This window comes from Esox lucius, chromosome 18 (genome assembly GCF_011004845.1).
Source record: "Esox lucius isolate fEsoLuc1 chromosome 18, fEsoLuc1.pri, whole genome shotgun sequence".
NCBI lineage: Eukaryota > Metazoa > Chordata > Actinopteri > Esociformes > Esocidae > Esox > Esox lucius.
In genome coordinates, this window is record NC_047586.1 from 20,739,434 (window position 1) to 20,764,923 (window position 25,490).

Here is a 25,490-nt window from a genome sequence, read left to right on the forward strand (position 1 = left end):
TCGTTCTCAATGTGACACTCATCACTCTCCTCTCCCCTCCTCTCCCCTCCCCTCCCCTCGCTTGTCATCCCCATATCATACCAATCCCTATCTCTCCATTTCAATATTCTGTGACTCACATCTTCTCATCCAATCCCCCTCTCCCCTCTCAGTCAAAGCCTGACTCCACAAGACGTGTCAAAAGGTGCCAGCGAATCTCTCCCTCGTGTTTTCAACTCCCTGCTCATGTTCAAGGTCATGGTTACAGTACACAGCTCACTTTGTCATACTTCTCACATGTTAACAGAGTACGTTAACAGAGTTTCCGTGACGTGCTGAGGTACTTTCTAAATAAACACCTTGATAAATACGGTTTGTAGGTCTGACCTTAATCATGTGATGCGCGTATCACACCTCTTGCAGAGTGGGAAGAAGGACAACTGTCCTACGTTTGCCTGCTCCAGCACTCGGGCATGAAAGGGGCACATGGAGAACCCGGGGCGATGGAGTAGAACACAGCACATAGAACACAACACCTTGTCAGGCAAGACAGCAACAGACAGATGACTTGGCTTCAGCTGACGGAGACTGGCAACCGGGCAAAGACAGTACTACTGGCTCTTCACTAACTAATGCTGCATCAAAATAAAACATAAAACAGTAGCCCAGCCAGGGGAGACTAGATACACTTGATTCCAGCCAACCTGCCTCTGAGGTAGCCAGCTGCGATGCCTCAGGGTTTTTCACTTGTTGTTATTTATAAAACAAAAAATAAGACATTATGGCTAGTTTCTTTACCATTTTCCATTTTTCTACTCCTCAAAAAAAATCAGTTCACTGAAGTCTAAAAGTAAACCCAACAGAAATAAATTAAAATGTTGCCACTACTTGAGTTTCTGGGAGTATGACAGCTCTCTCCACTCCAGGCACTGAGAGGCCATTTTAATCTGAACGCTGGAATCTGGCAACCGGTCCTTAGCACCTGCGTCCGTCCAGCCAGTCCGACTGGCTTTTGTTCCGGTTCGACCCCCTAACTTTTACCCCTTAATTAACCCAACAGAAACTAATTAAACCGGGCTCTCCTGGCCCAAGAGCCAAACAAAGAGAGAAAGAAAAAGAGATAAGAGCAGAGCGGTGGGAGAGAATAGGGGGGATCTAGGAGCCAAACTGACAGTCAGGAGTGGAGATGCAGAAGCAGTGGTCCCTGCTGAGGCCCTCGAACCCCGGGCCCCTGAGACTGCCTGGAGACAGACACAGAGCGAGGGCTTTAGTGTATTGTTTTCTGGGGGAAACCGAAAGGCTGTTTCATGATTGGCCTGGACTGGAAAGAGGGACGGAGGGAAAAGGGGCCTAAAAAACGATCGAAAACGGAGAAGAGAGTGAGAACGAGGCAGCGGTGGAGAGAGGTGTTCGGAGTTTGAGCGTAGGGGCTCCCTTCGGGAGAGGCGAGGTGAAGCCAGGGGCGGGGGGGGGCGGGGGGGGGGGGGGGGGGGGGTTAATGCACTTGGCAGTGGCTGGTGCATACAGGCGAAGGAGGCAGGCTCTCCCTGGAAGCTTTGTGTGAAACTCATTGTTTTTAGTTACTGTGTTCTGAGTCGCTCGTCGAGCGGTTTGTGGAGAGGCTAATTTTGGCCAGCCCATTCAGCAGGCAGCAGTGTACGATTGGCCTCTTTGGAGCCTGTGATTGTTTTGTTCGGGGGGGGGGGGGGTGGGGGGGGGCACACTGCATTCCCTCCACCAACCTAACCCCTACATTGTGCAGTCAGAATATGACACAGCCTTTGCCAGACAGGGAGAGGCAAAATGAATGAGCTAAAAAGGAAGAAAGAAAGATGGAGAGATTGAGTGACAGAGGCAGATCGATATAGCTGGTGGTGAGGACTAGCTATGGGATTGCTCTTTTAGCCCAGTCTCAACCTGCTAAGTGATAGAGAAGGTAATTAAGAGCAGGCTGTTGAAGTAGGTAGGCCTGGAAAGGAGATTTAAAGAGGGGAACTGATTGTGCATGTCTGATTCCAGCTCTTCAGAGAGTTCTCAGCCCCAGGGCTTATAGCTTTCAAAGGGCGTGTTCTCAGTTTCCCTCTCTCTCATCGCTTTCTCTCCTTCTGTCTCTCTTTTCTAAATGAAACCCACTTTATTCATACTCATTACACTAAAATATGACACCCACAGACAGAGGACTGTCAGGGTTTCTGAGATAGGAAACAGGGCCGCAGGGCACTCAGACACTTAGTCCTCTTTAATGCAATGGACTCTTGTAAGGAAATCAATTTACAGGGGCAAATAAAGTTAAGTGTGACTGAGGGACATGTGCGTTGGGGGAGTTCGTCAAATAGTCTTTCCCCGGTGACACACCGCAGCTTTATCATGTCCTCGCTTCTCTCCGCAGTGCCGGTGTCACAGCCAATCTGTGTTGACCTTTATCAGTGGGGGTTGTGAGCTCTCTTTAACTATGATAGGAAAATGTGCTGGGATTTCCACAAAGGCTCCTGGCTTCTCACTGTGTATCATGGCTGTCCATTGTGACTGAGGATTTGTAGATCTGGGCTGGGACTCATAGTACCATCCTCTTTTCCCAAAACACTGGAGGAAACGCTGAGCATGGGAACAAATCCTGGATAGAGGGCTTCAGGGAAGACTTGTTAAAAGTTACAGGGCAACACTGCCCCCTGTCTGTTTTAGGAGAACCCTGCACGATCCGTGTTTTCTTTGCGCGCCCATCAGAGGGTCAACTCGGTCTAATTGCCAGTCAATTCCAGGGTAGAATTGCTTTCCTGTGGAGAATTCCATGTCCAATTCATCTGACAGGAATTTAAGTTAATGGGCTGGAAATCTAGTGTGTGTTTGTGTATGTGTGTGTGTGTGCGTGTGGTTGAGTGTCTCTGTGTGGGTTTCATCAACCTTATCCAGCCTCTCCAGTGCATCTAATCCCCTCCACCTGCTCAAACACCCAAACAGTGCAGGCTGCTACCCACACCCACACACCCACATACACACACTTACCCCCCTCCGGATGGAGTCTCGTTCCCAGTTACCCCCTTATCGCCCAAAGCTGAGGGACCCCCCCCCCCCCCGGTGCCCCGTTGGGCACTGCCACCCCCTCACCGGGTTCCAGCTGGAGTGTATGTACCCCCTGCCTTGTACCCACCAGCATCGCTGGCCTACACTCCCTCGCCTGAAGTTACCCCCCCCCACCCCGTCTGCTGACTAGCATTGCCAAGGGCTGTCACAGTGTTAGGGGTCAAGCAGTGTTGTATGCTCCCACAACCACTGTGTGTCCATTAAAATAATATTTATGGGGTTTGACTGTATAAATCACTTGAAGCTGAAACAGAGTGTAACACTTTCTTTTCTTTGTATCCTACATGTTATTATTCAATAGTCAGTCCCTCTGCAAATTGTTGGGATGTGCATCAAATTATACCTTCCTCATGAAAATAACATTGCAAATAGTTGTGATTAGGTTTGACATGCTCTGTTAGCAGAGTTACGTTTTCATTAAGTTTCAACATTAATCAAAACTCAGACCCCCTTCAAGGGAGACCTGGCCAATGTAAAATAGTACTGTTCTCGTTCCCTTACATAATTAACATCACTTTTCCTTCAGTACTGAAAATTACTTAGAAATTGTTAGTTAAATACATCGCACGCACCTGCAGCACCCTCTACTGGCAAGAAAGTAAATGAGCCCTACTTGCAGTCATTCTTGCGTTCATGAACTTCACATCAGTGTGCAAGGGACTGTATTTATTAAAACCTCCAAATATATAATTTTTTATGGTCACTATTTAATAAATGAAGAATTTCCATCGTCCTTATACTTTCAAAAGCTTTGGAGAACACTGAAATTCCTGAAGCCGAGGGCTCTATTTATACCAAATACAAAATATGATTCGTGCAAAGTAAGATTAAAAATAAATTGTGAGTTTTGTTGACGCCCCAGACGCTTTGTGTAAAGTGTTTTGTGAACCGGGCATTGATTATGATTCCCATGACTGTCGTAAAGCGCAACCTTCTTTCAGCTGCAATAGCGTTTGCTGCGACAGCGCTTTCCGGCAGCTGGGACACCGAGGAGAAAGCAACGACAGGCGTCGGAAGAGAAGTAGAATTTTTTTTAAAGAAAACCCTCGGATTTACACAATAATAGCTCAAGGGAATTTGTCTTCGTTTATAACCTTCTAGCTCTTGTGGATGAAAGTATATTTATCTTTTTTTTTAAACGTGATTCGCCCCCTTAATGAAGTGGGATGGCTGCAGTGCCGACTGGGCCTAGCAGCGCATTGCCAGCATCCCCGGCTGAAATTACTCCCTTCCCTGGGGGTGGAAACGTCGAACCTGGGGAAAGAGGACAACCAGGCTGCGGTCGGGAGGGCTCTGTAACCTCTGGGACAGGACAGGGGCAGCGGGTAAGCGAGGACAAACGGCCAAGCAAGAAAAAACAGAAGAACATGTTATCGCATGCTAACCCGGCTGCGCTACACCTAAAAACGCAAGCCCCGCAGGAACAGCAGATGAACGGCTTGGTCAGTCCGCCTGAAGAAGGCGAGAGCCACAACCACACGATTGAAAACCGATCTGACAATCCGAGACCGTCTACGGAACACTGTGACAGCAGCAGTTTTGGAGACAACGCGAACGATAAAAACAATAGCGACCACCATTGCTGCCAACATGAGGACCACAGTCCCAGTTCGAAAGGCTGCCACCCTCACTTGAACAACAATAGCATGAACGGTATGCTGACTATTACAAGAACTGAGGCTATCCGAAGCCACCCTGTAACCGGAGACAAGCCTAGTGGTAACGCTAGGAGAGGGGAAAGCGACCCCACGGAAGACACTCGACCACCGAACCAGCCCCCAGACTGCGAAGGCCCCTGTGAGCACCGGGCTGGAGTAGATAATGACCCCGTCGCCATATACAAGCCGCCGGTGTCGGAGTTAGCAAGGCTGGATCTGAACTGCTCGACTGGCCGAGGAGAGGAAGAAAGCCAGGGGATTCATTATGTCCGTTACGAGTCCGAATTACAGATGCCAGGAATCATGAGGTTGATCACCAAGGACTTGTCTGAGCCCTATTCCATTTATACCTATAGGTACTTCATCCACAACTGGCCGCAACTCTGCTTTCTGGTGAGTATAAAGACACAACAATAGCTACTGTAATATCTGCAGCAAAACACCGTCATGGCTTATTGCTTATTATATTAAATTAGCAAAGTAAAAGGCCCGTTGTGTCTCTTAATTCACATTTGCTTACTGTGTCTGCTCTGTATTACCCTCTCGACATGTATCTGTAGTTAAAAGTGGGTATTACTGAAGTAACTTGTTGGCTCGCTTGTTTTAATAGCCCTTTCAACCTTCCTTTTTCCTTCGTTGTTCGTGAAACGTGAGTTCGGTTTTAAGTTGGATTGAAAGGGCCGGTGGGCTAGGCCAAGGCTGGGTTCGTTTAGGGCGTGACTGCTACTGTAGACGTGCAGTATATATTAAATCATTCGGAGGTGTGTCACACAGCTACATTGAAACGTGAAATGGCATGTACACACAAACTGAGTTTAACAACGTTCTGACTCCATATAGCATTCTAGCTGACTGCGAAACACCTGCAAGTCTTTTCACGTTGTTCACTTTGAATTTGGTGTGTTGAGGTAAACTCTAGACTAATAGGAAGACATTTTTTGCTCATATTTATGTTAATCTTTCCGCCTTGGTCCAGAGAGGAATCAGCCTTGTCATCATTTTAACTATGATTAGGCTATTTATATTGAATCTGTTTTCTCAGGGTGTTTACACAGGCACCTCCATTTGTTTATACTGTCATTGTAACATGGTTTTTTGATAGTACCATAGAAATAAAAAGTATTATTCTTAAAAAAGCAGGTGGACCAGAAACTTTAAGTATACCAAAATTAGACCCTATTATGAGGGTTTGGCATTGGAGTCTCTTTTGAGGGCTCAGAGTTCCTTTGGCACATTCACATTCCACAGACATTATAAGCAAACTGCTCTGGGATCATCCGTTGGTGGAACGGACCAAGTGTTAAAACACCTCTATAGACCTCAGTGGCCTTTAGGAAGGAGGAAGCCGATTTCCCGAGAGTCGCCATAGAGTTATTTAATCCTCTATATCAAAACGTAGGGTTTATTAGGTTTTCTGAAAAGGGGCAGGTACTCTGCTGTCCTAGATTGAAAAGAGAGAACGCTTCATTAGCTGGAGGTGGGACACATCATAAAAACATGACTCATTGGTTGTTTGTTTCCAGGCCATGGTGGAGCAGGAATGTGTCGGGGCCATCGTGTGTAAGCTGGACATGCACAAGAAGATGTTTCGTCGCGGCTACATCGCCATGCTGGCTGTGGACTCCAAACACCGGAGGAAAAGCATCGGTAAAAACCAGAATACTCTCTGGCAGCATGATTTAAGTAACGTGAAAAAACAATGTTTATCTCAGCTGCATTTTATGTCTGAAAAAATATTTCTATGTTTAGTGCCACTGAGTTAGTGTGTGTGTGTGTTTCAGGTACTAACCTGGTGAAGAAGGCTATCTACGCCATGGTGGAGGGGGATTGCGATGAGGTGAGAGGACTGCTATTGGCCCTGTGGTCCGTCTGGTGTGGAATGCCATATGGGTCTTTGCTTGTGACAATGAACACATTAAATAATGCTATGTGGCACGTTCAATAACTCTATTTGATGCGTTAAATAAGAAACCGGTTATAGAACTCTCAGGTAAATACTAACTGTAGTCATCTTTGATTTTCTTAGGAATGATTTAACTTAATTTTAACCTAACTAATTCACATTATGTTGTTCAGATGTTTTTGGTTTTGTTTGGGAGAACAGCTGTCCCGGCTAAACAGATTTTTTTTTAGGGGAGAGCATTGTTTGCATTCATGAGCTAGTTAGCTTTTTTGAGTCAGCACTACTAGCGTGCTTGGGGTAGATGGTGTGAGCATCATCTCTTCGTTCAAGCCACAACCCAAGTGTACTGTATTGCTTCGGTTGTCACTGCAGTGTCCGATATATAACGTAGAACTATACCTACATCACAGCACACCTAGCAAGGAATCTCTGTGATAAATACATTGCAAGTCATAATGTGATCACTAAGTAAGAAAAGACTGCAGACGTTAAGGAATTACATGACTATGGGATTGGTCAATCATTTTATTTCACAGGTTGAATGATGCTATTTAATGTGTCAGTGTTGTGGGATTCGAACAGGTCAGCTGCCAATGTTTGGCTAAACAGTTAAGGGGCTGTTAAAATCAACTGAACAGGCTTATAGAAGCTTTTTTCTTTTCTTCAGGAATTGATATCATGCATTTTTAATGACCAAAAAGCAAAACCCAGATTACCCCTTTTAACCTACTACTTTCCAGCTCTCCTCACCCTGCCAGCCATGTATAGTGTGAAGATGCATTCAACCCAGGCATGCAGTATGACTTTTGAAAATAATTGCTGGGGAAGCACCATTTCTATAGCGTTCCTCTTACTGTTAAAGAGAAGTGGGTCTGTTATTATTTTTTTTGAGGAACCACATTGGCAAAACTAAGTGGAGCACACCATGTGCCTTCTAGTCGACAAGTGGCCTACAGGCCTACCTGTGGGAAATTGACTTTGAAGGGAACTCTTATTAACGGTAAATTACGTGGCTATCCATCAGTAACCTAATAAGCAGGTTTAGCAATCTAGCTTATATGTCCTAAGTTTCCATGCGGTCAGGTGGTGAATTATGGTGTAAGTAATATATTGCCTGTCGTTCAGGATCCTGTCTCAACATCCTCCACATCTACATAACCATCATGTCATTACTTACAGTATCTCAGTAGTGAGTACACCCCTCACATTTGACTGAAATGAAGGAAAACTCCAGTTGCCACATAGGATGTCAGTAGCATGCCATGACACCTAAATTATATACAGTATCTCACAAAAGTGAGTACACCCCTCACATTTTAGCAAATATTTGGTTATATCTGTTCATGTGACAACACTGAAGAAATGAAACTTTGCTACAATGTAAAGTAGTGAGTGTACTGCTTGTATAACAGTGTACATTTGCTGTCCCCTCAAAATAATTAAACACACAGCCATTAATGTCTAAACCGCTGGCAACAAAAGTGAGTACACCCCTAAGTGAAAATGTCCAAATTGGGCCCAATTAGCCATTTTCCCTCCCCGGTGTCATGTGACTGGTTAGTGTTACATGGTCTCAGGTGTGAATGGGGGGCAGGTGTGTTCAATTTGGAGATATCGCTCTCACACTCCCTCATACTGGTCACTGGAAGTTCAACGAGGCACCTCATGGCAAAGAACTCTGACAATATGAAAAAAATTATTGTTGCTCTAGATTAAGATGGCCTAGGCAATAAGAAGATTGCCAAGACCCTGAAACTGAGCTGCAGCATGGTGGCCAAGACCATACAGTGGTTTATCAGGACGGTTCCACTCAAAACAGGCCTCGCCATGGTCGACCAAAGAAGTTGAGTGCACATGCTCACCGTCTTATCCAGAGGTTGTCTTTGGGAAATAGACATATGAGTTCTGCCAGCATTGCTGCATAGGCTGAAGGGGTGGGAGGTCAGCCTGTCAGTGCTCAGACCATACGCCGCACACCGTGTTAAATTGGTCTGCATGGCTCTCGTCCCAGAAGGAAGCGTCTTCTAAAGATGATGCACAAGAAAGCCCACAAACAGACTAAGGACATGGATTACTGGAACCATTTCCTGTGGTCTGATGAGTCCAAGATAAACTTATTTGGTTCAGATGGTGTCAAACGTGTGTGGCGGCAACAAGGTGAGGAGTACAAAGACAAGTGTGTCTTGCCTACAGTCAAGCATGGTGGTGGGAGTGTCATTGTCTGGGGCTGCATGAGTGCTGCCGGCACTGGGGAGCTACAGTTCACTGAGGGAACCATCAATACCAACATGTACTGTGACATGATCCCCTCCCTTCGGAGACTGGGCCGCAGGGCAGCATTCCAACATGATAACGACCCCAAACACACCTCCAAGACGACCACTGCCTTGCTAAAGAAGCTGAGGGTAAAGGTGATGGACTGGCCAAGCATGTCTCTGGACCTAAACCCAATTGAGCATCTGTGGGGCATCCTCAAACGGAAGGTGGAGGAGCACAAGTATCTAACATCCTCCAGCTCCGTGATGTCGTCATGGAGGAGTGGAAGAGGACTCCAGTGGCAACCTGTGAAGTTCTGGTGAACTCCATGACCAAGAGGGTTCAGGCAGTGCTGGAAAATGATGGTGGCCCCACAAAATATTGACAATGGGCCCAATTTGGACATTTTCACTTAGGGGTGTACTCATATTTGTTGCCAGCGGTTTAGACATTAATGGTTGTGTGTTTAATTATTTTGAGGGGAGAGCAAATTTACACTTATACAAGCTGTACACTCACTACTTTACATTGTAGCTAAGTGTTATTTCTTTAGTGTTGTCACATGAACAGATATAATCAAATATTTGCTAAAATGTGAGGGGTGTACTCACTTTTGTGAGATACTGTATATAAGTTAGGTGTCATGGCATGCTACTGACGTCCTATGTGGCGCAACTGCAGTTTTCCTTCATGGTTGTACTTCATTTCAGTCAGCCCTAGGCAGTGGGTAGCCTTCTTATTGGACTAGTTTTCTGTATAGTAGCAATAATAATGTCAGGACTGATAGTATTAATGATTATAATTACTAATAATATGATCATAATGTTTTTTGTGTGCAGATTCCTTCACTTTTTTTGGCCCTTGGTTTAACCGATCTGTTGTAACTGACTTCTGCTCTGATAAGCTGTATTTTTCTCTTACGCTCTTTCTGTCGCTCTCTGCCTTTCTTCCAGGTGGTTCTGGAGACTGAGATCACTAACAGGTCAGCTCTGAAGCTGTATGAGAACCTGGGCTTCGTCCGAGACAAGCGTCTCTTCAGATATTACCTGAACGGCGTGGACGCGCTTCGGCTCAAACTGTGGCTCCGTTAGAGAGTGTGAGAGGATGACCGGTGTCGCCCTCTTACTGAACCAACTTCACAGCCTCAGTCACAGTCTCAACCCTGCCCTGGACCCCTACACACACACACACACACACACACAGCCGCCTGTATACACATTACATTTATAGTCACATACAAAGGCATTTACACACTAATCACACGCAGCCATTCACACACAGTTCATACAGACCGCCCCCGCCCCCTTTGACCCCCGAACTCTTGGAAAACGGCTCTTTGATCGAGGCTGAACTGAAATGACGGACAGAAGCCCACCAAATGTTTTTATGAAGATGCCTATGCCCTGTTAGCTGTTGGGGACACCATGGTTGGGGGGTGGAGGGGGTTTGGCGGGTGTGTGTGATGTGGTCTGGTGACCTTTAGCCTCTGAACCTTTGCCCTTCCCCTTTTACCCGATGTTAGACATGAGGTCGTGTCTGCCTGGAGGTGTGGACCCATGAATCCACAGGAGGGCGTCACGTCGGTTCATCCACCGGGACACAGATCCGCAGAAGAAGAGAACAAAGAGAATGAAAGAGGAAGTGAGCGTGGGGTGCGGAGGTTGTGGGGGCGATGTGCGGGCGACAGGCTTGAAGGAAATATTTGTGGAGTTTATTTTTGTGTTTATTTTTTAATCTCATTAGTCAACAGGGGGTTGGAGAAGCTATAGTGTGTGTTTGTTTTGCCTAGTGGTTTTGGAAAAGTTTGTTTAGGCTATTTCTTGTGTGTGCGCGGAAGGGATGTGGTTGGCGCAACCGGGTGCGACTGTTTGTGAATTGTGTGTGTGCGCTTGGTGGAAATCGTGTGTGGGCGTGTCTGTCAGTGTTTCTACCCTCGTCTGGGTTTCTGTTGTCCCTGCGTTTTGAGATAAACACGCCCATTGCTTTGCTGTTCAGTTTTGCCTCCTCTGCCCCAGATGCAGACCTGGGGTCTGGGAACATGCATGCCTTTGTTTCAACACGACTGGCGGTAAGGCACGCATGAGTCTGTTAACACTCGAGATGTTGCCCAGTTCATGACACACCTGTGGGCCCTCAGTCCCCGGCACTGGTGTAGGTTGGAGCGGACTTGCCGGATAGAAACATTATGGTGCAAATTCATCCTGGCCTTTCAGTGGTCAAGATCGGGCTACAACCATTTCCCTGTGATTTCAGTTGTGTTGGCGCGAGGGATACTTTCGTGGATACCGTTTGGCCGACACGTCGTGCCGTTTATGGGAACCCTTCCCAAGGGAAGCCTGGAAAGGGAGTTGAGATCCCAACCCAGGTTGTTGATGCGGATTCCACCTAAGCAGTGGACCCCTGTACACAGATGAACATGTGCCCAGTGTTGCTTCAGTACACCCAAGTCTCAGGCTGGAGCAGTAGTGTTATGAAATACGCTGGATTCCTGTGTGTGTGTGTGTGTGTGTGTTGTCTGCCTGTTTCCGTTCGTTCACCTTTTGGTTGACCCTTGGTAGGGGGGGCCGACGTATGGCTACGGCTAACTCCCTATTACCCCATGGCCCCCAGAGTTGACTTTGACCGCTTACCATACACTATCTCGCTATCCCCTAGCGTACAGGCCTAGTGTGCACTTCCTGGGGACACTGCTGGGAACACCCCATGTCCCCCACCCCCGGGAAAGGCTGACACCCCAGGTAGTTCCTACCCATGCAAATTATTGCGGCGAACACGTGCGTTTGAGGCAAATTTATGTTGTTTGTTCGTCTTTATACGTAGTTCTTTCTTTTTTGTCGTTGAGTAAAATGAACAAAGGTCAGATGCACTTTGTTTGGCTAAGGATGCAGTGAGTGTGACAGGTGCTTGTGCGTGTGGACTGATGGTGTAGAGTCAGCTCTTTTCAGACTTCCTCTTTATTATCCACGAAACACTTCTAGGTAGCCCTGCTGTGAAGTAGAGCCACCAGGAGTTAGTTCTGAGCAGTTAGTTCTGTAGTTGCTAAAGAGCTGTCTCGTCTTAGCACAAACACTACGGTACCGCCGAGCGGGAGCGGCTATCAAGTATTTACCCAGAATGCATTATAGGGTATACATCAACATACTCAAGTCCTCTTGGGACAAGTGGACTCATTTGTTTCTAGTTAAGGTGTTATAGCTCCTCTTTTTTTTATCGTCTATTAAAATAAACATCCAAACATTTAGGAACTTTTAGCCAACAGGAACTGTTCTTACCCAATGTCTTGGTCAACTGGTTTGGATTGCAGAATGGGAAGCGAGAGCATGTTAACTGCCAGACTAACCATCCCTAAACTGTGCGTGCGCGTGTGTGCGTGCCCGTGTGTGCGCGTGTGTGTGCGCATATGATTGTGCATGTGTGTTTGAAAAGACAGATCTGATGACCTTTTTTTATTTTTATTTTTTCAATTGCAGATTTGTATATGAGCGTTTGTTCTCTATTAATTTGATATGAGAGCACCTTTTTTCTGAATTGTGGTTTTTGGGGGATTGATTGATTTTGACTGGGTTTTCTGTTTCTTTTTTCTGCTAGTTTATTTGAACTCTTCCAGAGGTGAGTTAGGACTCAAATGAAAATGCATTGGCCAGCTGTGAGCTGATCAGAGATCAGGACGCACAGATGGGAGCTTGGTAACTTTTCCTGGCCCAGTGAGCTAAGAACCGTTCCAATGGCATTCTGTTCCATTTTCCGGGATGACGTCCATTTTGCTCCCTGCGCAGATACATGCCCTGTTCAGTGTTGACTGTCTCTGATCCTGCTTTATTCTAGATTCATTCTAAAGCAGGCTTTTCAGGCTTGGAGGGCAGAAAGACTTGTTTTCATATGTGTGTCTATCTGCTAGTTGGTTCCATTCACACTGAAGGATAATGTTTTTTGGACCTCCAGGGCCAGAAGTGCTTACCCCTGTGATTGAGATGTGTGGGTCTCCTCTCCTGCTCTGAAATGGTCTTTGTTTGGGTCTGACCATCTCTTGTGGAACAGGTCTTTATTTCTCTCCTAGTTTGAACCGTGTGAAACCCTAGCAGGGCCAGTTGGAATCATGGGCATTATAACCGGCCCTGATAGGCCAGACTGCCCAACACAACCAGAGGTCTGTTCAGTAGGGTGCCCCATAGCAGAACGCTTAGCTGAAACTAATCGAATTCTCTCCAAATATGAATTTGTGAATTGTTGGCTCTATACATTGGATTTCTAGCTGCGATGTTCTGAATGTTGCATCTCAGTGAATGTACCCCCGTTGAAGGGCTTCCTCATAAGTCTGTTTGTGTAAGTTAACAGTGGGCTGAAGAACAAACCAACCAGCTGCCAGACTAGCCGATACCTTCCCATCCCTGAAGACTTCATAAGGAATTTAAGACTTTGCTATAGAGAAATCTAAAGTTGTCAAGCCTGTTTAGGGTGTTTGAGTGCCCCCTGTTCTGGAGAGCCAATTGCTTAGCTGCCATTCACCCTTGACTCCAGCCACTCTTCTACAATCTCTGGACGAGAGAGAAAAGGGGACAGAGAGAGTTGTCAAGCTTTCTATTGGACACTCCAGTTGGTTTTAGTCCATAGAGAACGTTCTGCTGAAAAGAAGCTATGCAGGAGTATAGACAAACTCCTCTAGCTAAGATTTCCCATCAGGCACACAGATCTACGATCAGCTTGCTCTGTCCAAATCCTGAACTTCACCATTCAAACAAGGGGATGGCAGTCCATTGCTTAGTTCCCATCTATTCTATTGCCCACCTTATACCACTCCAATTACGCCCCTCCCCCATCAGGAATTCCTCTGACTTGTAAGATGTGCTAAGGGGAAAGAGAAGGGTTTTTTGCATGTCAGTTCTGTTCCTCTGCCCCTCTTGCCTGTCTCCTTTTTTTTCTTCAATCTGAAAGTGTCTGATATCTTTTATTTAATGTGGAAAAAGAACACAGAAATAAATTATTAATTTTTTTTTAATGCTGTAAAGGGGAGTGTCATCGTGCTTGTCTGGTCGTTCTGTTTCTGCATTCAAACATCATGTTTCAAAGACTGTACAAAAAAAAGGTTGATTAGCTTGTGCATTTTGTCATATGTATTTGAAAGCATACACTCAATTTAATGTAGTTTAATATTTTCAGGAATCTAGGACAAAGAAAATGTATTTAGGATAATTTTGTTAGTTTTTATTTATTCAATTTTGTGGAAAGTAGCTTTTTTCGAGAAAAGGTTTTCATGTGAAAGCCAAATATATTAATGAAACCTTCCCACAAACAAACTGTCTTGGGTAAAAGATATCTTTATTGGTCAATACTGCACATTTGGTATTTACTGAAAGAAAGTGTGGCCATCATTTTACAGAACCCATCAATGATCAGGTGTCACTGCATATTCATAGGCAAAAAAATCTCAAGCAACCTACAAGGTGATGGTTGCACAAAATGTGACATATCAAAAGAATGACTACTATACAATGTAATATTACTTAATTACACTGAATTGGATTTTTAAAAACACTTTTTGTTATTTAGTGCTTAAAAGCAGACAAATGCATCAATCACAGAAATGACTAATAATGTGAAGTTTGGCTTTGTCTACATCATAGCTGGGCACAATTAATCAAAAAGTTCACTTTTTAATCCGTTCACCAAAAAGTTTGATAACCGTGATGTCGTTAAAAATGTAACAGAAGTTGGCGATAAACGTTAACATGCATTTTTATAACTTTTTTTGCTTAAAAACATCTAATGACATTACATTTGTCCTTTTCCGTCAAGGCGACGCAATGTAAAATGATGTTGAAGTTACTCCATTATTGGAAGGTTTTGCCCCAGCATAATAATGAATAGCCAATCCATTTCACAGATACTAGAGAGACATTCTTTGATGGCCAATCACAGATGATGTTTACAACACAAGAATAGCTGCTCGCAAGAAATATGAGGGCTCCAGAGTGTTTCTTTTGCTCTTGACCTTCATACAGAAGCCTTGAGACTACTATCTTACTGCAGAGAAATACATTTTTGACTTTGAAAATAGCATCTAGATATTCAGCACAGCAAGCATTGGATTTGGTCTCATTCCCCATTCTGGACTGAAGCAAAAAACTGGTTTAGACTCTAGAGCAGGGGTGTCAAACTGTTTCCACAGAGGGCTGATTGTCTGCAGGTTTTAGTTTTTTCCTACAAGTTGGTTCCCAGTTCAGACCCAAACAACCAGGTAAGGGTAGAAACTCAATCAAGTACAAGGTGAGAGTGAAAACCTCAGCCCTCAATGGAACTGTTTGGACACCTCAGCTCTAGAGGGTTTTAAAGTATATTTATGCAGTTTTTGGGTTAGCGGAATTTAGTTCACAGAAGTTAAATGTAACAGAAGTTAATTAGTCAGACACCATTAACTTAGATGTTAAATCGTTAACGACGATGTTACATTTGTTAATTAACGGATTAACGGTTTAGTGCCCAGCTCTGATCTACATGAAGTGTTTCACCTAACGGAAGTTCTGTTTCCATTACAGGTGTGTCCATCTGAACCTTACGTTTTTACATGCACCGTTCTTTCAGGTCCCAACTAAAATCAATAAAGTGAGTAGTTTGTCAGGCAGTGAGTAAAGTTCCTGATGGGGGAGGTTGGGTGAAAAATTCAAGAGGCTCTGTTTACAAATTGTCCCTCTGCATGTAAATGGATGTAAAGACTGTTGATAGCCTTTTCACTGGTAGAGATGGTTGAATAAGTGTTAACCTTGTATATACGGTTATGAAAGAGCTTACTTGCCATGCACTGAAGAAAAACAAGAGGAATATTGTTACTTGAACTAGACACAAGAGCAGGTTCTTACTACATGCTTTTAAAGGAGGATGATGAACTCCAACATTTGAACATTTTAAAAGAATGGCTGTTCATATTTGCAGTCCATTATTGCATTGTACACCAGCGCCAATAGCTTTGTTTTTTCATCTGTATCTAAGATGTTATCTACAGTAGTAGAGTACATATCGAAGTATCTAAGATGTGTTATGTACAGTAGTAGAGTACCTATTTGAAGTATCTAAGATGCATTATGTACAGTAGTAAAGGATGTGTCAATCTGACATCAGGACCTAACGGCATCTCTAGTCTGACGCGGCATCCTTTCTGAAATTACACCCTGTGGGATTGGAGACAAGGAAAGGAGGCGTCTCTTGTAATACATCGCAAGTCATTGAAAAAGAGGGTTCGGGAGACAAACATTGTAGGTTCAACTTAGTGCAGGTGGTCTCTACCAGGTGTCCCACTTCATGGGTGTGCAAACACTGAACCCTAATTTTCATTTCAAATACCCATCAGTCTGTCAGTAGGGCAGTCATATACCGTGACGACTCATAGCCATATGGCCTGCTGTGATTGGTGACGTGGAAGTCATGGAGATGTGATGGAAATGCGGGCCACGTTTGATTGGTGGGATCAAAACTCATCCTCAGAGCTGTCAGCTAACAGCATTGCTTGGTCCTGACCGTTGCTGCTTGGCTCCCTGGGTGGCTGAAGATGAAACAGACAGGCAGCACATGCCAAGTCAGGACATTTATTACACAGGGTTAAAGGTCGTATACAGCTCAATAAGTCTCTTTCTCTCCTTATCTCCTTTACCTCATCTGCACTGATGTGAAAGAACGTCTCCGGTGTCTTCATCTGTGCAGATGGAGGAGATGAGGTGAGGAAGGTCATCGATACAGCTAATGTCAAAAGATACGTCTCTGAACTCAGTCCCCGCGCCTATAGTTAGCTGGCTACTGGTGCTTTCAAGAAAACTGGGAACTCTTAAAAAAAAAAGGTCAAATCCTTACATCAGTGACATAACGGTCAGAAACTTCAAACTCTAGGGTCTTGCCCCAGTTTCTGACCATTTTTAAGGGTTCCCAGTACTCTTGAAAACACTGAAGTTTGAGGTCGGAATTACCTAAAAATAATATATATATTTTGATGGGTGCAGGAAGTGACTTGGGGTATTGGTGAAGATATGGTTGTGTGAGTGACAGGTCAAACAACAAGCCAGTAAGTGACGAGAGCCCTGGTGTTGATGCCGGTCGACAGTGTTGCTGACCTCTGGGAAGCTGTATCATTCGCCAGTAGTAGCTAACGCTACCAACCTCCTTTCATTACATCACTTATTTCGAGTAAGATAGCAGGCAAAATGACAAATGACTCAATTGTTTGTCACAACCAGAATGTCTGCATGTGACAGTCTAGTTATTGGGAAGAGGGTAGAATGGGAGCACCTCTGATTTAGTGTCCTCTAAGTCCCACAGTACCATGAGGAAAGCAGCTAACCTCAGCTAGTGTAGGCAGTATCAGGGGTGATGACTGAAGAACTGCCCACGACTAGTGATTTTCACCAAATATTTACTATTACACAACATCAACATTTTGGTGGGGGAAAAACAAATAATTGCTTCAATAAAAATAGAATGACTCTAAATACTCTAACCCGACACTTCAGGAAACAACTTTAGCCGGGAGGAAGGGCCTGGACCATGGGATTGGTGGCGTCTAGGCTATTTCTAAACCTAGCTGATCTGTGTGTCGTCGTTCAATAACGTACAGCTAGTAAACATTTTCATATTAACCTCAGTGTGTCTGACCTTCCTCCTGCGCTGGTGTTTAAAGCTGTTCCTTCTCTTACGGTGAATCATCCTGATGCTGTAGAGGGCCCCGACGATGAGCAAGGCCCCTGCGATGCCTATGCCCACAGGGGCCAACATCCCAGACACATATCCTGCCTTCAAGGAGAAGAGGAACGGGGTAACAGATAAACATCAGGCGAGCTAGGAGGAGGAAAGGGCTCACAAAAGTCCAGCATTTCTTAGAGGCCACTCATTTACATGGGGTATTTTAGTTATTTAGCAGAGCCACTTAGTGATCTTTAGCCAGGGGAGACAAGCATACCGTATACCATTCACAGTGGTGGCATGTAGCCTATAATGAGGACGCTGTTACAGCCTTACCTTCTCTCTGATTAGTTCCACCCAGCTACGCACTGCAAGAGGAAAGTAAGAGGGGCTTTGAAGCACATTGAACACACAAGGGATTTTTCACCCACTGTTTCAATTGCACTTCTTCATGAGTTGAAAATGCGTTTCTCTGACTGGATGGCCATATATAGCCAAAGTCCGTTTTTACAAGTGTGGGGGTGGGATCTAGTTCTATGTGTACATATGGGGACCACAGAAAGGTAGTATGGTTAAGTAGGGAATAGGGATTTCTGGGTCAGAGTTAGGTCCCAACAAGGATAGAAAGACACATTTGAGTGTGCGTATATGACTCCTCTCACTCAGGCCTTGATTCCGCTGCACCCAGACAGGGGGTGGGGGGATGAGGCTGTAAGGAGCTCGGGTAGGGGCCGGCACAGGGGGCTCATTCAGGTCCTCTTCGCTGTCTTCTTCTGACTCCTCCGTATTCTCATCCTCCTCATCCTCTTCTAGCTCCTCTATAGGAAGGAAAGTGAGGGAAAATGGAGGAAAACCTTCAGAAAGACCAAGCATTCTTCTATTCCTCCCTATTCTGCTGCCAAAGACACCTTTTCTAAACACTTCTCTACCTTCTCCTCGCTCCTTAACCCTCGAATTCCTCCCCACCATCTTCCCTCTCTGCAGATGACTTCATCGTTCACTTTAAAAAGAAGGTTGACGATATCTGCACCTCATTTACTCAGCCTTGCGGGCCCACTTGTAGTTCACGTGCTGAACTTCGTCATGCATGAACCCCTCTTACCAGAAGATATCCTGCAGCTAATGATGGCTGGCTAGGCCTCCCCTCCCCTCACCAACTCTTCGCTGAGCACTGGTTGTGTCCCAGAGGACATCAAGAGGCCAGATTAGCTCCCCTCTTAAAGAAACTCCTCTGATGTCAAAAACAACTTGTTTCTTTCCTTTCCAAGACACTTGTGAGCTGTCTCGGCCCTCTCTCAGACAATCTCCTCTACCCTAACCAGTCAAGATTCCAAATGGGCCACTTCATCAAGACTGCTCTCCTCTTTCTAACAAAAGGTCTTCGCACTGCCAAAGCTAACCGTCTCTCCTCTGTTCTCATCCTCCTTGATCTATCCCCTGCCTTCAACATTATACACCATAGCATCCTACATTTCATCTAAGCTTATTTTCTGTTTCTCCCCTTCTGACACCCAGACGAAAACACGCATCTTTGGTGTGCCTGACTGACATCTCTTCTTGGATGTCAGCCCATCACCTCAAGCTTAACCTTGACAATGCTGAACTGCTCTTCTTTTGTGGGAAGGCCTGTCCACCCCAGGACATCGTGGTTGACAACTGTAGTGTCCTCCTCTCAGAGTGCTAAGAACCTTTGTGTGACAACATGCTGTCATTCTCTGCTAACATCAAGGCAGTGACTCCTGTAGGTTTATGTTACCATATCTCACTCAGGAAGCGGCACAGGAACTTGTCTAGGCACTTGTCAAACCCTACATCCCTACCTGAGCTCTTCATTCAGCCACCTCTGGGATCTTGGCTGTACCACCCCTTTGGGGAAGTTCCCAATCCACACAGTCAAATCTCTGTCCTGGCACCTCAATAGGGGAACCAGATTATTTTGGAGGCTAAGATAGATGAGTCTCAACCTATCTTCGAAAAACATCTGAAAACTCACCTTTTCATAGAGTACTAAAAGTAGCTCCACTGTCTCCACCTCTGTTGTCTTTTATTAACTCTTTATGTTCTATGTTTATTACTTGTATGGTCTTCTTTCTGGCAAAGACCTTTGTCGATAACTCGCTGATGAGAATGTACTTACTACTAAAAAATGGTCTGCCTCCCTCCTCTGTCTCTTGGCTCCAGTCCCAACCTCTCTTGGTCCAGATACTGTCCCTGACTGTCACCTTGCTTTAAAAAATATCTATACACTTCCTGTAAGACTCTGGATACATGACTAAAATGTAAAGTGAAGGTAAACAATCAATTCAATATCAGTCCTTGACCTGTGGAAATGTGTGCACGTTTGTGTGTAACATGTGCGTGGCACCCATACCTTCAGACTCCAGTTCCTCCAGACCAGATTTGGTTGCAGGCATGCTGGTTGACATTGCTGACATTGTCATGGTAATCTGTGTGGAGGTGGTGCTTGGAAGCTTGGGTTCAGAGGTGGGCGGGGCTTTCTCTGTGTGCTTGGTCTCATAACCTAAATATGACAATCACAACTGGGTCATTAATGTAGATACGCTGACAGCTGATCTCAACCCCTAGCCATTAGATCCCCTAGAAACCTCTAGATCTGAAAAGATCGGATGAGTGTAAGTAGTATGGTGAAAAGATGAACAAGGCAAATGGAAGAATGGGGAGAAATGCAGACAAATCTTATGAAGAAGGAAGTCACCTTTGTCAATCTGGTGTACTAGCTGTTCTGTCTCTGACGAGGGGGAGTCCATAGGTGGACCAGAGGGGCTGATAGGCTCAGATATATCAGCCCCGGATGTCTGCCATGGCGACGTCCAATCTGGCAGCACAGGGGGTGGGACACGGGATGGCCCTGAGTTGTTTGCATCTGCAGTGACCACCTGGTCGAGTTCCGCTTCCGACAGCAGCATCCCCGTAGTAGCTATGGCAACAGATGGCTGTGAGTTGCCAGGCGAGAGAGTAGCCGTTGCTATCTCCGCCCCTTCAGGTGTGAGATCATCAAAGGGGTCGAAGATGAGAGGGAGGTCCTCCGAAGACATCGTACTCTCTGTGGCCGCTTCCTGTAAGGAAGAAGGACTTGCATCCGCAGCTGTTGGTAAAAAAACACACACCGACCGGATTGATGGTCATTCAAGTTCCTGCCACAAATCAGTTTGTGGAATGCAATATTTTGGGAAAAACAGTTATAGTTATTTTTCCTTACTTTACCTTACATGAAACATCCTTTTCTAAAAATATATTTTAACGTTTTTTTATCGTATTCCCCACAGGTTAAAATCAAGTGCTCTAAGGAAGCCTTGTGTCCCTAAAGGGGAGCTACAACATACAGGCTCACATAGGTCCCAGAGGAATGCTAACAGACTGCCGGCAGAACTAACAGGCAATCCTCGGAGGGCCGCCAAGCTGCCGGGGACTGCCAGGAACACACACTGGCTCTGACAGACTCCTCTAATCCTCTAGACAACTGAACCATACTGTAATAACCTGCCTGGATGTTTCTTGCAAAGAGAGGGAGGGAGAGAGATACTGGGGGAGGGAGAGCAAGAGAGGATGAGAGAGGAGGACAGAAAGAAGGAAGGATAGAGAGAATGACGGACGCTTGGTGAAAAAGAGAGAGAGGGAGAGAGGGAGAGGTGGAGCTGGAAGGTGAGTGAATCCCGCAGAGACCTTTATAGCGGTCCCTGTCACTGCTGTCTCCTCGCAGTCATGTGACTCTATTTCCACCGTCAGATATAGAAAGTAATTAGACTGCTTCCCTGGGTCCATGCCTGCTAGGGTTCAAAGTGAAGCGTGGAAAACCAAGCAGACACCTCCCCCCCGCTCATCAAAGGAGATCTTAGCCGCTAGACGTGTCATTTTCATTCCCATAGCTTTTCTTTTTTTTTTAAGAAACCTTGTGATTCTTAGGTGAAATGCAAACAGTCAGAAAAGTACATATCCCTGCCGCAGAAAACGTGTGATGAGATTCCACGGTCTGAACCAACAGTGAGAGCAGCAGTGTTGCTAGCTGTATGGCAGGGCAAGCGTGCGCACGTACAAAAACCCCTCTTAGAATATGGACCCTGAGTGTACCCCCGTGTTGTTGCCCAAAGGCTCTCTCAAACATGTCCAGTATGTACTAATTGGACCATAGCTACTGCTTACTCACCTCCATTTTGCTGCAGTGGTTCGGTCCAAAGGCTGTCAGGATCATCCTGTCTTGAGGAGCCTGTTAGGGCTGGTCCAAGGTCAGGCAGTAAGGGGTCTGGAAGTGCAGGCGCTGTATCTCCATCCTGGGGCCGCAGAGTGGCGTGGCCTGCATCCTCCAGACCACTAGGGAGCAGTGATGAAGCTTCTCTGGATCCCCATGCGGATGGCGGAACGGAGGTCAAAGGTGAGTGTGTGAGAAGGCTACGGGGAGATAGGGAACTCGGTCGTCTTGTCTCTATCTCGTGCCCCAGAAGAACAGCTCCAGGGTCAGGCAAGCTCTGTCGGTGCTCCACTTCTCCTCCCTGGAGGTCTGGCCTCTCTTCCAGGATGAGGTCTCTCCTTTCCCCAGGTGGGTGCATCCCTGTCTGGCCATCTGACCCTGAGCCTCTGGCTGTTGTGGCAGCATCCATAGTTTTATCTGTTCTGAGTTCTTGAGCTTCTACTGGCTGTCTGAGAGTCTCCATCTCCTCAAATACATGCTCTGCCTCCCTCCTCTGTCTCTTAGCTCCTGTCCCAACCTCTCTTGGTCCAGATACACCCCCCCTACTGTCCCCATTTTCTGTCTGTGTCAATGGCTCTATCCCCCTTGGTTTGCTTCCCTCCACATCTGGGACAGTGCCTCCCCTTGCTCCTACAATCTTCGATAGATAAGTAAAGTTGCCAGTCAGGTGTTCTGACATCCTATAGGACGGTCTGCCGGGACCAGAAGGCCCAGATTGAACACTCTGCGATGAGACACTGGCAGGCGTTGCTTGTGTTATACAGGGCTCTCCCTTCATTGGCTCCCCGGCTTGTCCATTACAGCCCCTGTCCTGTGAGGAGGGGGTGTATTTCTGGAGTGTCGGGACTGGGGTGCTGTAGATGCAGAGACAGACTCCTGCCAGTAGGAGGCGATGGAGAGTCACAGAGAACAACATCCCTCTCATCTCACCACAAAGTAAACATGGAGATGAAGTGAGGGGTCACAGTGGCCAGAAGAGACGGGTTAAAGAGACTGAAACAGGTCACACCCAAATGGACAGGAATTTCAGCTGAGGATAGGAAAGGTGTTCAACATAAGAGATACTGTCAACTCCAGATAAATGCAATAGCTAAGGACTGCAATCTTTTGATGAAATTTAGACATTTATACACAGTGATTTACATGAGAAATTAGGGTCAAGTTTCTTGCTCAAGGAAAAAATACATTATCCTTTAAGATCGTTTAGTTTTTTTGGCTTGCGGATTAAACCAGTAACCTTTTAGTTACTAGCTCAAGGCTAATCTGATGCCTTGTATAAGATGTACATGAAACTGAAGAATGTCAATATTGAGGTTAATAAAATAATGTGTTTGAATTAGGCGATTGAAGGTGAGATGTTTGAATTAGGACTGTGAGACATAATGCACCTACACATTTGACAATGTCGCCACTTATTTATTTGTGAACCCTAACATATGCAGAGGTTCACATTCACTGTCATGTAAGCCTTTCCTTTGATGTTGTAGCCAAGCCTTTAAATCAGCTGAATGGAAAAGGAGGACTATTTATCTTCCCGTTGCTGTTTTCTATCATTCTCTGGAAATTGTCCTTCTACACACTTGCACACACACATGCGCACACATTCAGTACAACTTTACACAGCAAATCCCTGCCATTTTAAAAGAAATATAAAGAGCCAGATTTTCTCTCTAAAACAACTATTTAAATACAGCATATAGGGTGAAACCTAACATGTACTATAACATGTACTATATGTAGTGCCTTGCAAACATAGTCAAATTCAAATAATATTTGTTAGATTTTTCTTTAACTAAATTCTCATTTATTTTTAGGTTATACTGGTTTTATGTCGGGAAATTAAATGACGCTTGCATAAGTATTCAACCAGCTTTTGCACACAGTGTGTAAATAATTTTGGCCCATTTTGTCTTGGCAGATTTTGCTCCAGGTTGCTCAGACCATATGTGTGGGCCACAATTTTCCGGTTTGTTTGGTATGGGGAAATAATGCACTGGAAGACACATTCACTGTTGTGTGGGCACATTCTTATCTTTCTATATATATCTCCATACATTTTCCTCTGTCCATTCTTCCTTTATTATTAGCAAGATTATCAGTCCATGCGGATAAGAAGCATCCCCACAGCATGATGCTGCCATGACTATCCTTAAGAGTAAGGGCAGTGTGTCTTGAGGCATGGGAAGTGTTACATTTTCACAAGTTTTGGCCAAAAAGCCCTATCTTGGTCTCATCAGACCATAGTGGGTCACTCTTGTCCTTCCTGATGTGCATTCAGATATTCTTTTTTGAGTAACAGCTTTGAGTACCGTCTTCTTTCTTGCCACCCTGCCATACAGGCCAGCTTTATGAAGAGCTCTTGTTATAGTTGACTGGTGCACCATTACTCCAGTCCCAGCCACTGAACAGCAACATCAATAGTTCTCTGGTGGGGGCCAATGGGAAAATAATGATGTCCTTGTTAGAGCAATTTCTTTCATATATGTAAACTGGGAGCTTCAGGGGCTGAATACTTATGTAAGAAGCACATTTCTTTATTTTCTTTTTTCTAACAAATATTTCGCAACATAAATCTAATGTCACCTTACAACAATTAATTTTAAAGTTTCAGTGTTAAAAAAAATGATATCAGTAATATCTGAGAATTTGTCAAGGATTATTCTGCACAGTACTGTAAATTAAATATAATAACAGAAAAAAACATTAACTTTTTAAATATAAAAATGTGAGTGGTGCCATATTTTGATCAGGGGGCATTTTTTTTGACAAATACAATGAAGAAGTTAATAGGAGAAAAATAATTCTGATCCTATCTGGTTGCCTGGGAGACACCCTAGTTTCCTCAGCCTCCCAGTGTTGCTGCCCTGTCAGACAGACGTCAGACAAATGTCTCAGACACCAACATCAAACCCTAAAACACACAAACACACACACACACACACACACACACACATACACACACACATACACGCACGCACACAAACATACACGCACGTAACTCAAACCAACACCACCGTTGCTCACGCAGCTTTCCATCAGTAATCGATGTTAATGAATGCACTCAAGAGTCAAGAGACCAACCTGCTGGCAGTTATGAGCCTATTATCAGAAATAAAATAAACCTACAGTAAAGAAACATCTTAATCTAAATCCAGGCGATGCCACTGCAACGCACGGACAATCCGCTTTAGTGAACAGATGCAATGCCAAGACATCCAAGTAGTCTTCTAGCGCTTTACAATATGTGCGTTTGTGACTGTGCAATTTAAGCTACTGTAAAGACAGTGCGTCCCATTTTATGAGCATGTCATAAACATATCTTCCCATCAATAGATTTGAACGAGATGTAAAATACATTCATAAAATAAGTAAAATACTAAGTCTCAGAAAAAACTGTCCGGTTACACAGTAAAAGGCATTGTCCTTACCTGCTAGTCGTAGACGGGAATGATGTTTACCTCATTGCAAAGGGCGGTATGCTTTTCTCCAGCTTTTTCTTTAAGCAATGGTTGTATATTACAACAGCATCGATTTCATATTAATAAGCTGAAAATATTGATCCAGAAGAGAGATGAAATAATTGCCTAGTGTTTATTGTTGTGTGGATCAGCATCACACAATATAGGCTACGTTTCCGAGTGCGTGTGCACGCGCGCGCCTGTGTTGGGAAACGCAGAGCGCCAGAATCTGTTGGGTGATTGAGCGCATGGAGAGGTATGATTTATTAAGAACGTTCAGTAATATT

The 25,490-nt window shown here is 44.9% G+C and overlaps 2 protein-coding genes across 7 annotated transcripts; one reads left to right on the forward strand and one right to left on the reverse strand.

Annotated features, from left to right (window-relative positions):
* The first annotated feature begins 3,751 nt into the window (after positions 1-3,751).
* naa30 (N-alpha-acetyltransferase 30, NatC catalytic subunit) lies at positions 3,752-14,171 on the forward strand. Of its 3 annotated transcripts, none has more exons than XM_010882234.4 (5): positions 3,752-5,111; positions 6,242-6,365; positions 6,500-6,555; positions 9,831-9,859; positions 10,400-14,171. In XM_010882234.4, exons 1-5 carry the CDS (start codon positions 4,227-4,229, stop codon positions 10,644-10,646), a joined length of 1,341 nt encoding a protein of 446 aa, XP_010880536.1. In that variant the 5' UTR covers positions 3,752-4,226; the 3' UTR covers positions 10,647-14,171. The 3 variants fall into 3 exon arrangements, with proteins under 3 accessions (XP_010880536.1, XP_010880538.1, XP_010880537.1); XM_010882236.4 differs by having other exon boundaries at positions 3,758-5,111; positions 9,831-9,973; positions 10,400-10,487; XM_010882235.4 differs by having other exon boundaries at positions 3,806-5,111; positions 9,831-10,518.
* Positions 14,172-14,184: 13 nt separating this feature from the next.
* Positions 14,185-25,433, reverse strand: armh4 (armadillo like helical domain containing 4). Of its 4 annotated transcripts, none has more exons than XM_020056304.3 (9): positions 25,174-25,433; positions 21,704-22,775; positions 20,255-20,644; positions 19,910-20,059; positions 18,201-18,356; positions 17,875-17,906; positions 17,512-17,649; positions 16,520-16,561; positions 14,185-16,411 (listed from the first exon to the last, which is right to left on the reverse strand). In XM_020056304.3, the coding sequence occupies exons 2-9, from the start codon at positions 22,668-22,670 to the stop codon at positions 16,337-16,339; spliced, it is 1,950 nt and encodes a 649-aa protein (XP_019911863.2). In that variant the 5' UTR covers positions 22,671-22,775; positions 25,174-25,433; the 3' UTR covers positions 14,185-16,336. The 4 variants fall into 4 exon arrangements, with proteins under 4 accessions (XP_019911863.2, XP_010880533.2, XP_010880535.2 ...); XM_010882231.4 differs by having other exon boundaries at positions 17,497-17,649; positions 25,174-25,432; XM_010882233.4 differs by lacking the exon at positions 16,520-16,561 and having other exon boundaries at positions 25,174-25,432.
* Positions 25,434-25,490: the final 57 nt, after the last annotated feature.